At 21.2% G+C, this 20,401-nt stretch overlaps 7 protein-coding genes across 7 annotated transcripts; 4 read left to right on the top strand and 3 right to left on the bottom strand. All coding sequences in view use genetic code 6, as the record gives it.

Moving 5' to 3' along the window:
* Positions 1-8: 8 nt before the first annotated feature.
* On the bottom strand, positions 9-703 carry TTHERM_000148711 (transmembrane protein, putative; the record flags this gene model as incomplete). Its single annotated transcript, XM_012798959.1, has 2 exons — positions 9-88; positions 139-703. The coding sequence occupies 2 exons, from the start codon at positions 701-703 to the stop codon at positions 9-11; spliced, it is 645 nt and encodes a 214-aa protein (XP_012654413.1).
* Positions 704-784: 81 nt separating this feature from the next.
* TTHERM_00148710 (transmembrane protein, putative) lies at positions 785-1,192 on the bottom strand (the record flags this gene model as incomplete). Its single annotated transcript, XM_001021506.3, has 1 exon — positions 785-1,192. The coding sequence occupies one exon, from the start codon at positions 1,190-1,192 to the stop codon at positions 785-787; it is 408 nt and encodes a 135-aa protein (XP_001021506.3).
* An 818-nt stretch (positions 1,193-2,010) lies between these two features.
* On the bottom strand, positions 2,011-5,714 carry TTHERM_00148690 (transmembrane protein, putative). The gene is made up of 3 exons (XM_001021504.2): positions 5,002-5,714; positions 4,437-4,947; positions 2,011-4,371 (listed from the first exon to the last, which is right to left on the bottom strand). The coding sequence occupies exons 1-3, from the start codon at positions 5,669-5,671 to the stop codon at positions 3,135-3,137; spliced, it is 2,418 nt and encodes an 805-aa protein (XP_001021504.2). The 5' UTR covers positions 5,672-5,714; the 3' UTR covers positions 2,011-3,134.
* TTHERM_00148700 (cytochrome protein C) lies at positions 2,094-2,831 on the top strand (the record flags this gene model as incomplete). The annotated part of the gene is made up of 1 exon (XM_001021505.1): positions 2,094-2,831. The coding sequence occupies one exon, from the start codon at positions 2,094-2,096 to the stop codon at positions 2,829-2,831; it is 738 nt and encodes a 245-aa protein (XP_001021505.1).
* A 2,098-nt stretch (positions 5,715-7,812) lies between the features above and the next one.
* TTHERM_000148689 (cache domain protein) lies at positions 7,813-9,463 on the top strand (the record flags this gene model as incomplete). Its single annotated transcript, XM_012798958.1, has 7 exons — positions 7,813-7,972; positions 8,024-8,108; positions 8,200-8,231; positions 8,510-8,639; positions 8,693-8,991; positions 9,043-9,186; positions 9,444-9,463. The coding sequence occupies 7 exons, from the start codon at positions 7,813-7,815 to the stop codon at positions 9,461-9,463; spliced, it is 870 nt and encodes a 289-aa protein (XP_012654412.1).
* A 2,442-nt stretch (positions 9,464-11,905) lies between these two features.
* TTHERM_00148680 (transmembrane protein, putative) lies at positions 11,906-14,995 on the top strand (the record flags this gene model as incomplete). Its single annotated transcript, XM_001021503.2, has 12 exons — positions 11,906-11,963; positions 12,020-12,217; positions 12,279-12,486; positions 12,629-12,793; positions 12,874-13,160; positions 13,236-13,707; positions 13,765-13,849; positions 14,111-14,137; positions 14,235-14,427; positions 14,539-14,698; positions 14,829-14,888; positions 14,959-14,995. 12 exons carry the CDS (start codon positions 11,906-11,908, stop codon positions 14,993-14,995), a joined length of 1,950 nt encoding a protein of 649 aa, XP_001021503.2.
* A 1,403-nt stretch (positions 14,996-16,398) lies between these two features.
* Positions 16,399-19,283, top strand: TTHERM_000147691 (transmembrane protein, putative; the record flags this gene model as incomplete). Its single annotated transcript, XM_012798957.1, has 9 exons — positions 16,399-16,432; positions 16,486-16,683; positions 16,744-16,951; positions 17,006-17,263; positions 17,312-17,598; positions 17,735-18,206; positions 18,268-18,492; positions 18,553-18,952; positions 19,140-19,283. 9 exons carry the CDS (start codon positions 16,399-16,401, stop codon positions 19,281-19,283), a joined length of 2,226 nt encoding a protein of 741 aa, XP_012654411.1.
* Between the last annotated feature and the right edge of the window lie 1,118 nt (positions 19,284-20,401).

Below are 20,401 nucleotides of genomic sequence, written 5' to 3'. Positions count from 1 at the left end.
TGAAGGTTTCAAAATATAATAAAAAAATACAATGACTAATATATTTGATCTTTATTTAATGTCTGTTTTTTTAATTGCATTTTAATATCTTAATTAAGTTTTGACATTAAATTATTGTTTGTTTTTAATCAATTTAACATTTAAATATTCTTTGTTATTAAAAGACAAATAAGAAATAACTATAATTTATATTAATAATGTTATAAAATTATTTTAAAGAAATAGAAAAGTATAAAATGTTTTTAAATTTCATTACAACCCTTTTTTATTTCAGTTTTTTCATATTTATTGGCTTTTTGTATTTACTTATAAAATATTTTTTTTTTGTTTTTTTTATTTTCAAAGAATTTATTGTCTTTTTTTTGTAATTCCTTCCAACCTTCTAAATTAAATAATAAAAAATTATATTTGACTAAAAAGTCAAAATATGTACGTACATATTTAGAATCATAAATTAAATACATTTATAAAATAAAGTAGTTGTAATAATATTATAAAGTATGTATGTATGTATTAGATCGTATTTAAGCAATTTTTCATTTTAAACTACAAAGATATATGAAAATAAGTATTTTTGCTGATAACATATTGTATATGATGTTGGATGTGTTTAATATATTAGTGATTTCTAAAAACCAAACAAATTGATAGTTTCTATTTTAATTTATGCTTTTACTAAAGAGCTCACGAATTACCTAAACATTTATATCTATGTGTTTTAAAACTATTTAAATTTTTGATTCATGCTTTTTTGTGGAATATTTATTTCTTCTATAATAGTTTTTCAATCGAAATCTCTTCCACAGCCAGGTTGCTTTTCATAGCAAGCAAAGTTGTGGTTCCATCTTCCTAAATCTGTAGCTTAATTTCTATAATTCTAGACAAAAGTGTGACCAAAAGGTTAACGACCATGTAAAATTTAGGATTTATAGGGTTAAGCGTACTTTTCTCTACCCCAAGCGTCAGCTAAAACAAAAAGTAAGCAGAATCCAGCACCATAAAAAGCATAGTGAACACCAACAAGATTCAAGAAGTTACCAATAGCTTTTTATTTCCAAGCCTTGAACCAAACTCTAGAACCTACTGGATTGTTAATAGAGAAATTTAAATCATAGGGTTGTCTATGGTCAACAACTCTTCTTGAAAAATTGTATTTATCAACGAAGAAATCTCCTTAATTGTTATTGCTCATCTTGCTTAATTGAAAATTTTATGAATATTTTCTCCTTGTAATTTCTTTATTATTAATAATTGATTAGTTTTTATATCTATCTCTGTATCTATCTATCTATGCATTAGGGATATTATTTTCTTAATTTTAAGTAATATTGAAATCTCTTAAATTATTTTTATTTTACAAATATTGCTTTATAATTCTATTAGTATCATAATAAATTATGTAGATACACTCACAATGTCAGTCTTTAAATAAATCATTTACCAAAATAATATTATTATTTTTAAATAAATTGTTTCAATTAAAATTCATAATATTTTCATTATCAAATGTATAAACTCCTTATATAATATTGTAAATAAACAATTTTCAATAAATATATTTATTTTTACTACCATAATTTATTTGCTAAAACACATAATCTCAAACCCAAAAATTCTTCATTTATAAACATTTTAGATATTTAAATTCAAATTTATGCTAAATAAAATAATAAAGAGAAATAACAAGCGAATACAATAATAAATTTTTAAACTCATCAAACAATAATATGAGAAATTTTAAATTAAAAACCAACTAATTCAATAATTGCTGAATTATTAACAATTTTATCTTAAAATCTTTTAAATATATGTATCCTGATTACTTTTATGGTAATATTCTTTGTTTTAATAGCAAATTAGATAAATAATATTTTTAACTCTGTTAATATGTTTTATTAGTATTAATTAATTAATAAAAGCATTAATTTGTATATGAAGGATTTAAGATAATTTACTATCAGTATTTAGTTAAAAAATCTATTTAGTATGATTTTAATTTTATAATTAACTTTTTTTTTTCCAGAAATTAAAAAAATTAAAAAGATATTTATTCTGATATTGTCATTAATTTTTCTACTCAAAAGTAAGTATATATGAACAGACCAAAAGGACCCTAACCAGAAGGAACAATTTCTCCAGAAGAAGCTGAAAAAAAATGGGGTGATAAATTTTATACATATACAGGCGTACCAAAAAAAGATATGCAAAAGGAAATAAATGAACTTGAAGAAAGTTTAGAAAGTGAAAAGATCAAAGGTTTAAAGAAATTCGAAGAAAGATTTGAGCTTAAAAAAATACAAATTGCTAAATCAAAGGAACATATATATAAGGGAGACGAAAAGGATAAGAAAATTCCTGTTGATGGAGACTTTGTTGAAGGTTCTAGAGTTTTTATGCAACATTGCTCAAGTTGTCATTCATTAGAAACAAATAACTAAGGTAGAAAAACTACTGGTCCTGCTTTAGGTTTAATTTATGGACGCAGAGCTGGTGCAGATCCATATTATAACTATAGCCCAAGCTTAGTTAAAAGTTCTTACGTATGGACAACACGCAATTTATTCTATTTCTTGCAAAATCCTCGTACTTTAATTAGTGGTAATAAATGTGAAATATTTGGAGGTGGTATTAAAAGTGAAGAAGAGAGAGCTGATCTTATAGAATTTTTAAAAGTTTATTCAAAATAGCTTTCTGAAAATTTGCGTCATAAAGCTAATAAAGTTTATGGAAAAGATTATGTTAATTATCACTTACAAACCTAATTACTTGTTGAATAAGAGGAAATGCGTCGTATCGGTATTGACGCTGCAAATGATGCAAAAAAAATATGAGATAGAATTTCAACTATATCTGATAATTATTTACATTTATATGGCTTAGGAATTAATTAAAAAAATTACTAAAATTTTAATTTTTATAAAAACATGTATTGAATTAAAGATGTGTTTACAAGAACAATAATATTTTATTTTGATAGAAAATATATTAAATTTCTTAATACTTTTTAGCTCTAATAACATAAATTGGCATATTATTTAGAGAGATATAGATAGATAGATTATTCTTTTTTTCGAAGAAAAATTTATTTTACTTTTTTACATAAATGAAACTATTAACCTCAATAATTCATTCATTCAATCATTGTAATTGTATTGTTGAAACATGTTTTATGAATATTAATCAACATTCAGCAGTCCCTCTTCATTGTATGAATCATCTTCTACATAAATATCATTTATTTGGGATTCTGCTTCGTTGTAATAATCTTCGAAATTTTCTGACTCTGTGACATCTGTTGGATTACCTTCAGCCAAAATATTTTAATTATTTTTTTGTGTTTTATCTTAATTTTAGTTATCTTTCTACTCTAACAATATTGTCTACTTCTAGTTTTTGTAGTTAAGTGGCTTCAGCGAAGTAAAATTCTTTATTTCAAAGTAATCATTAGTGAAAAATTGATGATTGTATAATTTAATTAGCCTTGCCTTGTCATTGATAGATATGCTTGATAAACAATTAAACAAAACAGGTATAGAAGACCCCTTATCCTTTAAAACTTTTAAAAAATTTTCAAATTAAAGGATATGCTTTGCCATTAAATCTGCTATATCAAATTCATCTAACTCAGATTAGAAATTGTGTCTTTTATTTTTATTTTTATTTGCCTTCAAATCATTTTATCCTTAATTGCCTTCTTAGTTATTATTTGGTAATTTAAAGTTAAAATCTAGCAATATACGAAAGTAGTGAGAACTTTAATAGAGCAAATTAGGCTTTAACTTAAATAAATATTCTAAAAATTCGCGCACTTCTTATATAGTATAAAACTCAATAAGCTTAATCTATTTTTTAAGAATTGATTTTTTTATTTTTTCATTCAGATATGCTTATCGTTCGCTTATTACATAATCATGAGGGGTTTTAAGCCAAATAATTATCTTTTCATTTACTAATTTTTATTTACCTTTAATTACTGAGAGAGTTTATTTTTCAAATTTGTCAAGTTTTCTACAAACCTCTCCCACTTGTTCCACAACTTAGTTCTGAAAAGGATCTCTATAATTAAACTCAAAGTCTTGAGATTGTTGTAAACCATTTAAAACAACAGCAACAATTAGTATATATAAAATTTACTTCATCAGCTAAAGCATTAGAGTGTATATGAAATAGATACTTTTTAGACTAACAGAGTACTGAACTCTCTAATTCAATAGAATCTAACTAGGTTCATAAGTTATAAAACTGACCAGAGCTTTAAAGAGTGTATCGAAATCAGGGTTATAAGACTTTAATCCTAAGAAGATAGCAACCATCCAGCAAAGATATAAAGTAGCTAAAACTACACAAAGTCTTATGAGACCGTACATACTCCTATTACAATTCATAATATAATAAAAAGTATTAAAAAATTTTACTGTTAGTATTTTATTTTTTACCTAAAAATTACATTAGCAAATTTCACAAAATATTGAGCATTTTTAAGCCAGGAAAAAAGGTTGAATAATTTAAATGGAACAAATATAAAGTTGAGAGATACAAAGAATGTTTTCAAATCAGCTATATCTACAAAGCTATTTACATTAACGAAAGAGCTATTTTGTACATGACTGCCATCAAATGCATGATTATTGGTAAAAGTTTTAAAATATTCTTAAGACTCTAAAAAATATAGAATAGTATAGCACAACTCTATAATTATGCCAATTTAAATAAGAATATATCTAGGCTTGTAAATATAATTGCACTCAATGATAGTTTTTAATTAATTGAAAAATGTAGTTATTAAATAAAAGCTGAGCATCACATTTAAATAGACTTCTAAACCTACATATTTTGAAGCAGATATTGTTCTTAAATTTGAAAAATAAATGCCTAAAAAGTTTTCTAAAACGAATTAATAAGTCCTAATATCTTATGAACCTGGATATATTACAGTAAATTCAATACCTGATTTATAAAAAAACAATTAATTTAACTTTAGATTTAAATTATTTTTATTACCAAAAATCCTTGAATTTGTATCAGAAATCCATCCACTATTTGCTAGTTGATCTTAAATAATTTGTTTAAATTTATCACGAGAAGAAGCTTTGATTTCTACAGTGAAAACATTCATTTTTACAGGATTCTAAATATGAGGGATTAATACATGAATCTAGCTTTGTTAATTCACTGTAAATTCACTGCAATTAGGATTTATGCATAAAGTAGAATCACTCGGTTTTGGAATTTAATTGATCAATAAATTTTATAAATCGTTTTAAGTTTGTGGATAGCATAAAGCTTAATAATTGAAATTTGTATTTAAAACATAATCCAAACATACTGATGGATATTCCAAATAAAAATTAAATATTCTAGGTGCACCAAATATGTACTTTTCACCACTCTTAATTTGAGAGACATCATCATTTAAAACACTTAAAGCAAATTCATTTTATATCCAATTATACCAATCATCTATAGATTATATGCTTTTAAAACTGCTTAGCAATTTCTCCTTTAAAAAATAAGACTCTAAATCATATGATGATATCGTAAAAAGATCATTAGTAAATTCTATAGCAAAAAATATTGAAATACTCATTAAAAGTATTATTTATTCTAACCGATCTGAGACCAAAAACATTTTTATTAAGCGTACATTTTTCTTTGATATTAGGTTAATCATTTGAAAATATATAATTTTTTGAATAATCTATCTCTACTTATTTATTATATCTTGAAATTGATTATTATTTAGTTATTTTATGAATTAAACAAGTCTTATCAATTTTTAAAAGCAAGTATAAACAAAAAATTACTTAAATATTATAAATTATAAATCTTAATGTTTTTCTCTTTTCAAATCAATTTAACTTTTATAAAATAATTTTTTTTACAAAATAATTGACTAAATTTATTAATATTTTAGATTTTCTTCACAAATTTTATTGATTTGGTATTAAATATAAAAAATAAATTTTATTTGAAATCATACTAAAAAATGCTGATATCAATAATTTATTTATATTTTTTTATTCAATTTATAAGGATTCAGCATATAACAAAATTTATGATATTTATTTATAATTTTAAAGAATTTACTATCTATTTAAAAATATATTATATTAATAACAATAAAAATTTTAGAATTTTATTTACATTTAATTACAGATTATACAATATAATTTTATAAATGAATAATACAATTTATTTTTCTTTTTTAAAATTATTTTTTTCCAAAAAATTTGACAAAGTTTTGTAATTTTATTCATATATTTTATTTCGCATAAAATATATTGTATTTGAATTAATGCCAAAAAAGGATGATATCTATTATAAATATATTTATATTTTATTAAAGATTTATCATAAAATTTTGAAATAGCATTTTTACTTAACTTTATAATATTTAATTGTTATTTTAACTAAATTGTTTTTAATAAAATAATCACAAAGTAAATTTTATTAAATTATAAAATTATTTAGAATTTAATGTAATTGAAATCATACTAAAAATGCTGATATCAATAATTTATATTTTTTAATTCTATTTATAAGGACTATTTATATAATTTAGCATACAACAAAATTTATGATTTTTATTTATAATTTTAAAGAATTTACTATCTATATAAAAATATATTATATTAATAACACTAAAAATTTTAGAATTTTATTTACATTTAATTACAGATTTACAAATAAATTTTATAAATGAATAGTAAAATTTATTTTTCTTATTTAAAATTATTTTCTACAAAAAAATTGACTAAGTTTTTAAAATTTATTAAATTTGATTCATAAATTTTATTTCACATTCAATATATTGTATTTGAATTAATGCTAAAAAAGGATGATATCTATGATAAATATCTTTATACTTTATTAAGGATTTATCATAAAATTTTGAAATATCGTTTACTTAACTTTAAAATATTTAATTATTATTTTAACTAAATTGTCTTTAATAAAATAATTACAAAATAAATTTTATTAAATTATCAAATTATAATTATTTAGAGTTTAATGCAAAGTTTATAATTATTTAAAATAAAAAAATATGAATATGTATATTATCATCTATTAATTATACTAAAAAAATTTATTAGTTATTTAACAAATATAACTAAATTATTTAAGAAATTTGAATAAGTATATATATATATATATCAATTATTTCTTTAATTAAAAGTTCTTTTAGTTAATTGATAAAGCAATATTATTAACTAAAAAGATTAAGTAGAAGTAAATATTAAATAATTAAAAATGATATAATAAAATAGCATCAAATAAAAGATGCAAAGTATAAAAAAAAAGAGCTAATAAAACCTTTCTTAATAATTTAAAGAAAAGATAAAATCATTTAAATTAAATAAAAAATATTTTAAATTAAACGAGAAAAAGAAAAGACTTCTGACTATATTCATACCCTACTTTATTTTAACTATTTCAACACTAATAGGCTACTATTTCGCATTCAATCTAATTGCTTATCAATAATCGTAAATGATTTGGCTATTGAATTTAATAAATATCCTCATTTTATTATCATTTTTTTAACAATAGCTACCAAGACTTAATGGATGAGATTTAAGAAAATCAACTTTGGTATCTGATTTAAAAAAATGAAGCAGAGAAAAAAAGAATGTTAACTTCATTTTAAATTTTTACAACAAACGCCTAAGTTTAGAGTTAATTTTTAAAATAAACTTTTTTTACGCCAATAGAAAATTTAGGTAAAAATAATTTTAAAAATAAGCCATTTTTTCAAATAAATCATTTACTTACTTTTTTAACTTTTATATAGTAAGTTGGAATTATTAAAGGATGGAAAATTTAGATAACTAACAAAACGTAAAAATTACAAATGATTATTCTAATGAAATAATGTGCCCATATTATGAAAAATGCAATGATAACGAATTATGTTAAAAATAAGTTGAAGCCTATTTTATTGATGATCCAAAATTAACCGATTAAGCATATGGTAAATAAATATCTTATTCTTTTAATATATTTTATATTATTTTTTTAATAGATGCTTTGTAGTATATATCTTTTTCATCTTCTTAGCTGTATCTTTGGAGTTCTTTAACTGAATTATAGAAGTAAAGAATGATGAAGTATTTTTTATTTAAATCCTTACAAGTGTCTATATCTTACAATTCAAGATTCTTAGATGTATAATCAAAAATTATTTATATAAACTTCTAGGATGATGGGATAATGCTATTAAATACTTATCAGTAAGTTAATTAGAAACTTTTTTCAATTTAATAATGATTAAACTTAAAAATAATTTTTTATCCATTCCTTCTCAATTAATATTTTTAAAAATTAATTTTTATTACAAAATATTTTTACGATGATTGCTTTATCAATATATAAATTAGAATATCTTTGGAGATTGATTCTATTAATAATTCCTATTTTGGAGGGCCTTTTGATTGCACACGAGTGAATGGATAATATAAAAAATATAAATTTACAAATGTTGATCAATTCGAAGCATTTTATAAAAAAGATTTAAACAATGTATCATGTATTTAACCTGGTACTGATGAGTGTTAATGTTCTTTCTATAATGTTAAAAGGCTTTTTCCTGTAGAATGGAGATGTAGACCTTGGTATATAAATGGAGCATATAATTACATGTAAATAAAAATAAAATTTTTTTAAAAATAAAATTTGACTTTTAAAATGATAGGACTTATACCAATCCATACGTTGACGCTTTAACAGGTGTTATTTTGGCAACTGCTACTATTAGAATATTAAATTAAACAAATTAAAATTAAGAATCTAATTTTGAATTTATTCCAAATATAAATAGCACTTTGCTCGGAGTTTTTGGGATAGATATAAATTTACAAATTTTATAATAAAATATAAAACTTTAATCCAGCCAAGAAGAATATTCTTATATAATAGCTCCTTCTTAGCCAGTTCCTTTGTAGCCTGAATTATATAATGAGTATTAGGCAATAAGTCATCCATAGATGAATGGTAAAATTTATTTTTTTATTATATTTAAATAATTATTCAAATGAATTAAAGTAAATGCAACTAGTATTTTAGATTTAGAGTTTAGTAATTCTACAAATAAGGAAGAAGAAATAGAATAATATATATAGTAACTTGGGAGTATTTTTACAAATAGGGAAATAAGAGAAAATGGTTGTAAGATATAAAAACCAAATAGTAAAATTTATAATATTTATAAAAATTAAACACTCTTTCTAACGTACGTATCAACAATATAAGTCTGTTATGGAGATTTATATAATTAATACACTTTAATAGTAGGCTATTTAGTAAATTCATTGAACTCTCATTATAATTTAAATGTTTTAGATGAAATCAAAATTGAAACAGAAAAACTACTGCAAAATTGGATAATTATTACTTTTTGCATTTTCCTTCTAATTTTCTTTTTTCTAAGTATTATTGTGATATAGTTTCTTAAATTTAATTTTGAAATTCCTATTTCAATACTAAATTCATTTATCAACGAAGCTAAATCAACAGAGTAAATAAATAAATAAATTCATTTATTGATTAAATTGAACCATCAAACTAAATTTACTTTTCAACTACAAAGGATTTTACTTATGAAAAAAAGGATATATTAATTTAATTAATTGATTGATTCTGGAAAAATGAAAACTTAATATGAATTGAAGATATTGCTTTAGGCCATAAATCAAGCAGTTTTAAACTTTAAATCAGAGTTAACATAACAAATAGATGACCTGAAAAAGTGTAATCTGTAAAAGTAATAAGAAATATACTTAAAAGCTATTTAGGATTTTACTATATTTTAAAATAATGCAGGGCTTGCTCTTTGGTAAAATTATTAAAATATTTGTATTGCGTTTATTCATAATAAATTATTTTCAATTTTAATCTGAAAAGTTATAACAATTTATCTAACTTGAGCTCTTAATCTAAACAATTAAAAGAAGGAATTATTTATTCATAATAGTGTAATATTATTTCTGAATAAATGTATGATCAAATAAAGTAAAAGTATCTTTTAGGATAAAATGATTAGTAAAAATTAAGTAATATTTGCATGGATCATAGCTTTTAAGGATTCATGAAACTCCATGCATGCAGAAAGTACACTCTAGCAAAATTATTAATTAAATTTATAGTAAATACAAAAAATTTAAACAAAAATCATGAATTTTTAGATTTATTTTAGAAGATAAAAAATCTCAGAACTTAAAATCAAATTGCAAACTCAAATGAAAAACTTGAAATAACAAATGTATTTTTTATTAAATAACTATTTAAATATTTTAATTCTTTTTTACTACTAAAAAAATAGAATTAATTTGGTTTTAATAGCATGAGTTTACAATATTAACAAAAAATGAGCACATAACTAAAGCAAAGTACTTTATTAAAAGAGAGTGAATAAAATTTTTTTGCATCAAGGGAGTAGTTTTTTTCTCAAAAAAGATATCAAAATGTTTAAGAATAGAATAGCAACTATGACTAAATTAATGAATATTCTGCTAATATTTAAGATAAAAAATTTATCCTATCTTAAGCATGCGAATTATTATATGAATGTAAGTTTATAATGAAAAAGATAGCTTAAAGTAACAAATCAAGAAATTTACTCAAAGTGATAAATGGCTTTACCGTATAAATTTTAGCTTTGTAAGAGCTAGTTGAATGTCATAATCTTATGAAAAACAGATAAATAGTTATTAAAGAAATAATAAAAGTTATGAAATTAGAATTAGAATAATTAGATAGTATTGTTTAAAGTCACAAAAATGCCAGCTATTTACAAATACCCTTTTAAATTCTATTATAAAAATCTTATACTATTTAGGCTCAGTATTATCTGAAAAAGAAAAATTATCCCAAATCTCTCAGAAACTATTTAAAAGGACTTAATTATCTTTAAAAATAAGATTCCTAATAAATCTATAATAAAATAGCTAAATATGATATATTTAATACAATAAATTGTTTAAAAGGTATTTAAAAAATAATTAAAATTAATTAAATAACACTTGATTCTAGCCAAAAAAAATATTTAGATTAAGACTTTCAAAATTTAGCAAAGCAAAGCTAAGAAAAGTGTAAGTTTTTTGTTATGTTTGTTTTCTCTCAATTTATTATAAAATTACGAAAATAGATGATGTGTATTTTGAAGAGGTATTTTTTGATTAACATTAGCTTAAAAAAGTTACAATGATTTAAAACTGATTCAAAAAATCAGGAATATAAAAAATATCTCAAGATAGATAGAACTTATGCTGTGTATTTTTAAATTAAAGTATATGTCTATTTATTTAGTCATTTTTTTATCATACTTTGAAATTAACTTTATTAACAACTTTTGTTTATCCATCAATGAATTAATAAATAACCTTTATTTTAAATTAAATTAACTGTAAATTAAAGTCAATCTAATATAATGCAAATTAATTCCCTACATAATAAAAGCTTAATATTAATTTGCATATAAACTCTCTCTTTATCTTTTTCAAATTTATCAAATAAAAAATTTAGTTTTTACAAAAAAGGAGTTTCTTTCAATAAAATAAGCTTAAAGATGAAGAAGCTTTTTCATTAGCTTTAATGTATTTTTTAATGTTCTGAAAAGTAGAGAAGATTTACTTAAATATTTTTACCTTTTCTGATTCCACTAGCTATAGGGGTTTGCCTTCAAATAATTTTGATAGATTACTTCTACCTTTAGTTCATGTATTATAAAATAATGTTTTATTATTAAATAAAACTAAATAATTTATAGCCTTTTTATGAAATATTAAATAGGTAGGATAAATTAGAGTCATATTTTGAACAAACTTACAAAAACTATATTTAAATTACTGCTCTTTCTTAGTCGAAATAGACAACATTTTCTTTTTAATAAGAAACTACATCAATTTAGATGATAGGAAATTTTAATAAATAAATGATTTTAGATGCTAATAACTTTAATAACATAAGTAAACTTTACTTTTAATTAGAAAATGCTTTTACATTTATTAACTTATTATGACAGTTTCATGGGATGATTAGATTTTAGAAAGAGGAAACTATGTAGATGGCAAATATAATTTTTTAATATCTAATGAGTACACTCTTGATGATTATTGTAATCTTTTGCACCAATAGTGTCATGATTATGATTTAAAATGTTTTGATTAATTTAGTTAAAGATAATAGTAATTCATCCCAAATCTTACAGAAATGATGTATAGTATAATAAATTCAATATTTCAATAATAAGTTAATAATATTTTCTTCTTAAATATATTTAGAAGAGTACTAGTATTAATCTTGGTCTTCTTCTCTTTGCTTATAATGGGAATAATTAGCTAAAGAGTAATAAATAAAAATTATTTTAGCATCTCTTAGTGCTTCCGTTACGAAAGCCTTGACAACAAATTCCAACCTAAAAGAAATAGGAGTCCAATCCTATTATATAACATTTTAATCTGACGGAATATTTGTTTCTAATGAATTAAGGTAAAATAATTTTATAAATTCGTCACTTTATCTTTAATCTATATAGTGTGAGAATATAAGAATTTGATATATTAAATCAACCTTACTATGGCGGCCCTTTTAATTGTACTAAAAATCAAAGTGGAAATTATAATAAATACAGATTTACAGATTCTTCTTAGTTTAATGGGTTTTAATTTATGGATAACCATGGCGAGCTATGCTAAGATAGTTCATGTAGCTGTCAATATTATAATATGAAGAGATTATTGCCTTTGGATTGGAGATGTAGACCATGGTTTTATTCTTCTTATAAAGAATATCAAATGTATTTATTTATTAACTCTTTGAATTATATTATTTAAAATGTATTTACTTTATAAGGAATTTTATTTTGTATAAAATTAGAACATTTTCTGCACCTTATTCAGATCTAACCACAAATTCTTCAGATACAACGATAACATATAAGATTACATAAAATTAAAATGAATATAATATAGAATAAGAAAAAAACATGAACACTATTGCAGTTTAATCCGTTGATTTAGAACTTAATTAAGTTAAATAAAGATTATCTAATAGTTAAAATATCAGTTTAGAATATTCATACATTGTGTCGCCTAAAACTTTTAACTATGACGAAAATTAAGGCTACTACGAGCTGATAGCAATGGTACATCCGCTTAGCAACGGTAACTCATTAATAAAAAACCAATTTAATAATTTTTAAAGGATTATTTTAAAATGGTTTTTTAATTTTAAAACAGGCACGATTTAAAATATAACTGATATAGAATTTTAAAACTCAACAAATAAACAAGAGGAAATTAATGAGTATTTACAAAATGTAGATTTTATGCTTAACACAGATATCAGGGGAGTAGGTGCAGAAAAATTTTTACAAGATTAAAAAATATTTAAAACTATTTAAAAAAATGGTTAAAATTATCTTGTATACTTTACTTAGCTTAGAGTTTGTTATGGTAATTTATATACATAAGAAAATATAATATTTGGTTACTTGGCGAGAGTAATCTCAACTGAAGTTATCAAGACATAATTAGATATTGTAGTTATTAGATTTTCACCAATGAAGATAGCTCTATTTCTTACTTACACTTCTTGCTTAGTATTCAGTAGTATTGCTCTAAGCATGCTACTTGCTAAATTCTTAAAATATAACTTTGATATTCCTATAAATATCCTAAATTAGCTTGTTTGCTAATCATAAATACAAGAGTAAGGTTAAACTAATAAAAATTCAATTACTATACTATTTCTAATATATAATTTTAGAGTCCACACATTTTCTGACATGATAAGAAAAGGATAGATCAAAACTCAACAAGAACTTAAAAACTTGATATTTGCTATAGATTCCGTTATATATTTTATTGAGAATTAAGTCTAGATGATCTTAAAATAATAGCATGATATTAAGGAGCAGGATTTAATTGAAATTTACAAATAAGCCTTAATAAATTTTTAAATTTTAAATAACCTAACTGGAGTTGGAATTTGGTATTTATTTATTTTTTTTTTTTTTTGATTTTTGATGAAAATAAATATTTAAAATTGATTAATTTTTTATTAAAAAACATAAAAGTTAAAATAATATTTCTAATTTATATTATATTTTAAGAGAGTATTCGCTTAGTATCTAGTATATGTAAAACGCTATATTAACAATTGAAGAATAACTGAGTGCAATGAAAAAAAAATAAGTTTTTTCTCTAACAAAAATGAGTTAAAAAATTAAATATAAGAATTTTATGAAAATATATGCCTCAAGAAATTATTAATTAGCAAATCTACTCATTTAAACTTGCTCAATTGTAAAATAAGAAGTATCAATTAACAAAAAAATAACGCTTAATGAAGCTAGTGAAAGTAATTTAAATGGCTCGGAATTTCTAAAAATTAACTCAGACTTATTATCAGGAAATAGAGCTGAATCAAGTTATTTAAATTGTAATAATTCCTCTTCTTAAATAATTTCCAAAGGAATAAAAAGAAATTTTTTCTATTCAAAAAAATATTACATAAAAAATTGCAATACAAATATTTAAGATAACCTTAACATCAGTTACAAACTGTCACCTCAATCTTAAATGGGTGATGATAAAAAAGTAATTTTAGCCTAAGCAATAGATTTATTATGGGAATCACAATAAATTTTTAATATTTTGTCTAGCATAAATTACAATGATAATGATGTTAATGAGCTACGGTCATTAAATATTCTAACTATTTTGCTTATTGCAGAAGCAAATTAGCTAAAAGGAAACAATAATTATATAATTTAAGAGATTTTATTTAAAACTAAAGTTATGTTATTACAATATTCAAATTTTTAATAGTTTAAGAAATACATTCTCTACAATATTCTTTGGAGTAGATATTATCTTTAAAAGGCTTATGTGAACAAAGATATGTCTAATTTAAACCTATCATTAATCAACACACTCAAATCACTTAATTATTAAATAGGTCATTAACAATATTCAACACAAATTGGAAGTTTTGACTATAATATTACTTATTAATCTTTAATATTGTTATAAAAATTAATCACAGACTTAAGCATTTAGCTAACATTACATCAAAAACAAAAGCTCTAGCAAGATATTTAATATTTCAGATCAAAATCTAATGAAAGTTAAAGTAAATACTAATCCAAATTAAAACAATTTATTTAATTTTAAACATAAAAATAGGTTTATTATTAATTGATGAGTTTTTTTTTTAAAGTTAAGAATAATAAGAGAAAAAAATTAAACAGAATGTAAATAGCATTTAATCTAAATATATGCAGAAAAAATCTTATTCATTTGGACAAATATTAAATGACAGAGTGGGTTGACTAAATAAATAAATAAATTTATTACAATAGCTTAAATAATAAAATAGATAAATAATTTTATATAATTTACATTAATTCATTTAGTAAGATAAATAAGTATATATTTAAATAAATAAAAAAATAATCAATTAATTTTATGTATTTGTATGTAATATTTAATTTAAAAATATTTTATTTTTGATAGAAACTCTCACAATCAAGTTAAATTAATATAGATTGATGAGGTGAATGAATAATTAATTTTTTTTTAAAAATTTTTATTTTAATAGAACTCAACATATTTTGTGTACTCGCTATAAATAGCTGTAAAATAAAGTGTAATCTTATCATCTGGTATTTAGTAGATAGAAAATTTATTTCTTTAAAATTTTATCATTTTTTTAAATGCAAAATTTAACTTATTTATTAATATGTTTGCAAAAAGTAGCTTTCTGTTTTTTATAATTCATCATTATATAAATAGATTTAAAATTTTTTAAGAGAGAAGTCTACCAAATAATTAAATTAATCGCTTTGCTATTTTAAAATGAAAAAATAATACTGACTTATTTATTCAATGAGCGATACAAAATAGCATTAATAAAAATTTTTGTTTAAGTTAATAGTACAAAATAAATATACTCAATAAGTTAATAAATTGAATTATATTTATAAAAATATTATTTGTATTGATGTAAGTAGAACTTAAAAGTATTATCAGAGAAGTTGATAAATCACAATGCTAAAAGCCATTTGGATTATCTGAAAAGAAAATTAGGTTTCTAAAAATATTTTTACCATATTTGATTCCTTTAGTAACAGGTGTCTTCTTATAATTATTCCTAATAAATTACTTCTACCTTTCTTTTATGTAAATTTCTAAATTAGAAAGAGTAAAAGATTTTGAATCTCTTAAAATATTATTTTAATAAACTATAATAAATAGGAAAAGCAATTTAGAAGAATACTTTGAATAAACTTTTTAAAAATATATTTCTATTATAAATTTATCTTAAACTAAATAAACAGTCGTTTCTTTTTAATAAGCTACAACATAATTATAAATATTAGGTATTTTCAACAAATACATGGTTCTAAATATTGATAGATACACTGATATTAGTAAATTAGTAAATAATTTTATTTAATCCATGTTATTTCATATATTAAAATAGTTGCATGGAATGACCAAATTTTAGAAATGGGGAATTATTAGGATAAAAAGCATAATTTTTTTTTAAATAGTGAATATGTGTTGGATAATTGGTGCAATTTAAGAGAATAAATGTGTGGTGATAGTGATTAAAATTGCTTCAATTAATTTGCTTAAGAATTAGAAAGCTTAGGACCTTACGAGACAGAGATGATATACTGTAAAAATCTTTTAAATCATAAGTTTTAATAAACTTTTTTATGTTATTATATGTATATAGTGTAGGATTAATATTAATCTTGGTCTTCTTCCTTTGCTTTAGAATGGGAATACCTAAGTGATTAACAAAAGATGAAAATAATAATGACCAGTTTCAGTGCATCAATTAGCAAATCTTTAACAGCTAATTCTTTTTTAAAAGAAATAGGTGCTTCCTCATATTATATTGGATTTTATGAAGATGGGATCTTTGTTATGAATCAGCTATAGTATTTATTTTCTTATTATAATTATATATATGTATTTAATATATAAATTATAAGCATTTTTCTAAATCAATTTGACGTGATAAATAAACCTGAGTACGGAGGACCTTTTAATTGCACAAAAAATGCATATGGCTAATATAATAAATATAAATATACTGACCCTTAATAATTTGATGGGTTCTTATATAAGGACATGGATGGGGAGTAATGTAATGGATTGTGTGATTGTTAATTTTATAATGTTAAAAGATTAGTTCCTTTAGATTGGAGATGTCGACCTTGGTTTTATTCCTCATATCAAGAATATTAAATGTAAAATTACCATTTTAAAAGCTAATATAATCTTTATTTTAAAAATAGAACTTACTCAGAACCTTATTCAGATATTACTACATAAACATTAGATACAACAATTACATATAAAATTACAGAAAATTAAAATCCTCTCAATATATCAATAGAAAAGCAAATGCAAACAATAGCTGTATAATCCGTTGATACAGATCTTAGTTAAGTTTAGAGTAGATTATCAAGTAGTTTTAATATTTCTCAAGAATACTCTTACATAATCTCTGCTAAAACATTTAACTATGAACAAAACAAGGGATATTATGAGTTTTTAGTTTTGACACACCCTTTAAGTGATGGTTGTTTTTTTATTTATTTTTATTGATTTTAAAATTAAAATTTTACTCATTAAAATAAATTTAATTCTAAACATTTTTTATTTCTATTTCCAGCATATTCTAAAATTTTTGATAATTTTAATTTTAATATCTATAGGAACAGTCTAAAGTATTGTAGATCTAGAATTTGCAAATTCGACAAATAAGCAATAAGAGATAAGTTAATATTTAAATAGCGTTTCATTCATGCAAAACACTGATTTAAGAAGCTCTGGGTGTAATTCAATACTTTAGAGTGATTATTAATTCAGAAGAATTATTAAAAACGGTTAAGAATACTTAACTTATTTTTAAACCCTAAGAGTTTGTTATGGAAATTTGTATGTTTAAGAAAGTATCATTTTTGGTTATTTAGCAAGAGCCTTTTCAACAGATTTAATAAAACAATAATTAGATATAGTTACCTAAACTTTTAATCCAATTTAAACGAAAATTTTAATTACCTATTTAATATGCTTTATTTTTAATGCTATAATATTAAGTTAGCTCCTTTTATACCTATTAAAATTTAATTTTGATATACCTATTAGTATAGTAAATCAATTCATTTCTAGAGCATAGATGCATGAGTAATAATTAATTTTATTATTAAATTTTATGATAAAAATTAATAACTTATTTTTTCAATAGAATTCATCAATTTTCAGAATTAATTAAACAGAAAAAGATAAAAACTTAACATGAGCTTTAAAATTTAATTTTTGCAATAGAATCTGTCATTTCTTTTGTGTAAATATAAATTGAGTAGCTTCAGAAAGATAAAGTTGATATTCAGCAAAAAGAATTGATAGACATTTATGAGAAGGCTCTTAATAATTTTAAAATAATAGATAATTTAACAGGAATAGGTATTTGGTAATTTAACATTTAAATATCATAAAAGCATTTATTTTTATTATTTAATATTAAAAATAGTTATAACAATATTTCAAACTTGTACCAGTCTTTACAAGAATATAAGAAAAGCATAGAGGCTATGTAAAATGCTCTAATCTCAATTGAAATTTTGCTTCTAAATAAAAAGAAACAAACATAAAAAACTGCAATAGAAATGGCTTAAAATCCTAAAAATAAAAATATAATCAAGATTTATGCTTCAAGGAATTTTTAGTTAGCTAATTTACTTATTATTTACCTCAAGAAAAATAAATAAGATAACATTCAATAGGAGCATTATTTTACTTTTGAAGAAAATAATTTAGAATTAGATAACTCTTTAAATTACACTAACAGCAGACTATAGGATATTACAAACTTCAAGTGGCAATAAAATCAATCTTTAAATATATCTTTTTCATAAAATATTTTATAAAGTGTAAGCAGAGAAAATTTTTTTTCAAGAAAGTTTTTTACTAAATTTTAAAATCCTTCAAAAAATTATCTTAGTTAAAATATTATTTAGAATGAATCAATGTCCCAATAATCAAATAATAACTAAAAAATAATTATTGCTCAAGCGATAGATTTACTTTGGGAAGCTTAATAAATATTTAATGAATTAGCAGAAATATATTAAAAAAGTGAAGATTTACAAGAATTTAGATTTCTAAATATATTATGTCTATTAAATATTGCAGAAGCAAATCAATTATTGGGAAATAGAAATTACTTAATTAAAGAAATACTTCTAAAATGCAAAAATATGATTATGTCTTATTAATATTCAAATTAATTTACACAACACCATCTTTATGATATTGTTTGGAATAAATATTATTATTTAAAAGCTCTAGTTAAAAGGGAAAGTTAAGAATTTAAGAAATCAATTATTCTAACTTTGAAATCTTTAAATTGCTAAAATAGATTAAGCTTTTTTTCAAGAAATAAAATTAGTAATTATGACTATTATAGTGTATATTATTCTTTAGCTTTGCTTTAATAATTAATAAGAGATTGTAATATTAAAATGAATTAATACTAATTCTAGATCCTATTATAAGACATTATTAGATTCAAATAAAAATATGATACAAATTAATGTAATTAATTTATTTTCTTTTTCTTAATAAAAATCTTTATTAAAATAGCTTAGATATTCTTTGATGAAGTATTTTATAAGGAAAAAATAAGCTTTTAGTAATGATTTTTAGAAAATCGTTTCTTATGAATCTATTTTTATGTTATAATTGAAAATTTTAAGTGTTATAATATTTAAGGTTTTTTTTTAAATTAAAAAAAACAAATTAAACTTTAAAAATTTTTTGGAAATTATTTCTAGCATTCAAATATTTATAAAAGTCTTCCAAACAATAATAATAAATTACTAAATAAGTAAAAATATTGAATCATTCATTTTAATAATTTATATTTATATATTTGAAACTTAAATAAGATAATTAACATTTATTTAGAATAAAGAGATATACTTTTTAATTATTGAAGCTCATTCAGTATAATTTCCAATTTTAGAAAAAAGAAATCAGCTTATAAATAATCATTCATTTAGTATAATACACAGATGGGGTTTAGTTTAGTTTGTTCTGTTTTATTTAAAAGAAAATTAAAAATCTTTTATTTAAGCTTTCTCTGATTAACTTTAAATTTGTTAACTAAGAGACATAAATGAAAGATTAAAGAATTATTAATTAAATACTCTATTAAATTTGATGTTTTTAAGATAATTTTTTTAGTTTTATTTATATGTATGTCTTTATTCACCCTCTTTATAAATATTTAACCTAGAAGATTAAAATTTAACGATTTCTAATTCTTTGAATAATATTGTATATTAAAGAGATTAATTTCTTTTATTTACTTATTATTG

This window comes from Tetrahymena thermophila (genome assembly GCF_000189635.1).
Source record: "Tetrahymena thermophila SB210 genomic scaffold scf_8254545, whole genome shotgun sequence".
NCBI lineage: Eukaryota > Ciliophora > Oligohymenophorea > Hymenostomatida > Tetrahymenidae > Tetrahymena > Tetrahymena thermophila.
This window is presented reverse-complemented; position numbering and strand designations above follow the sequence as displayed.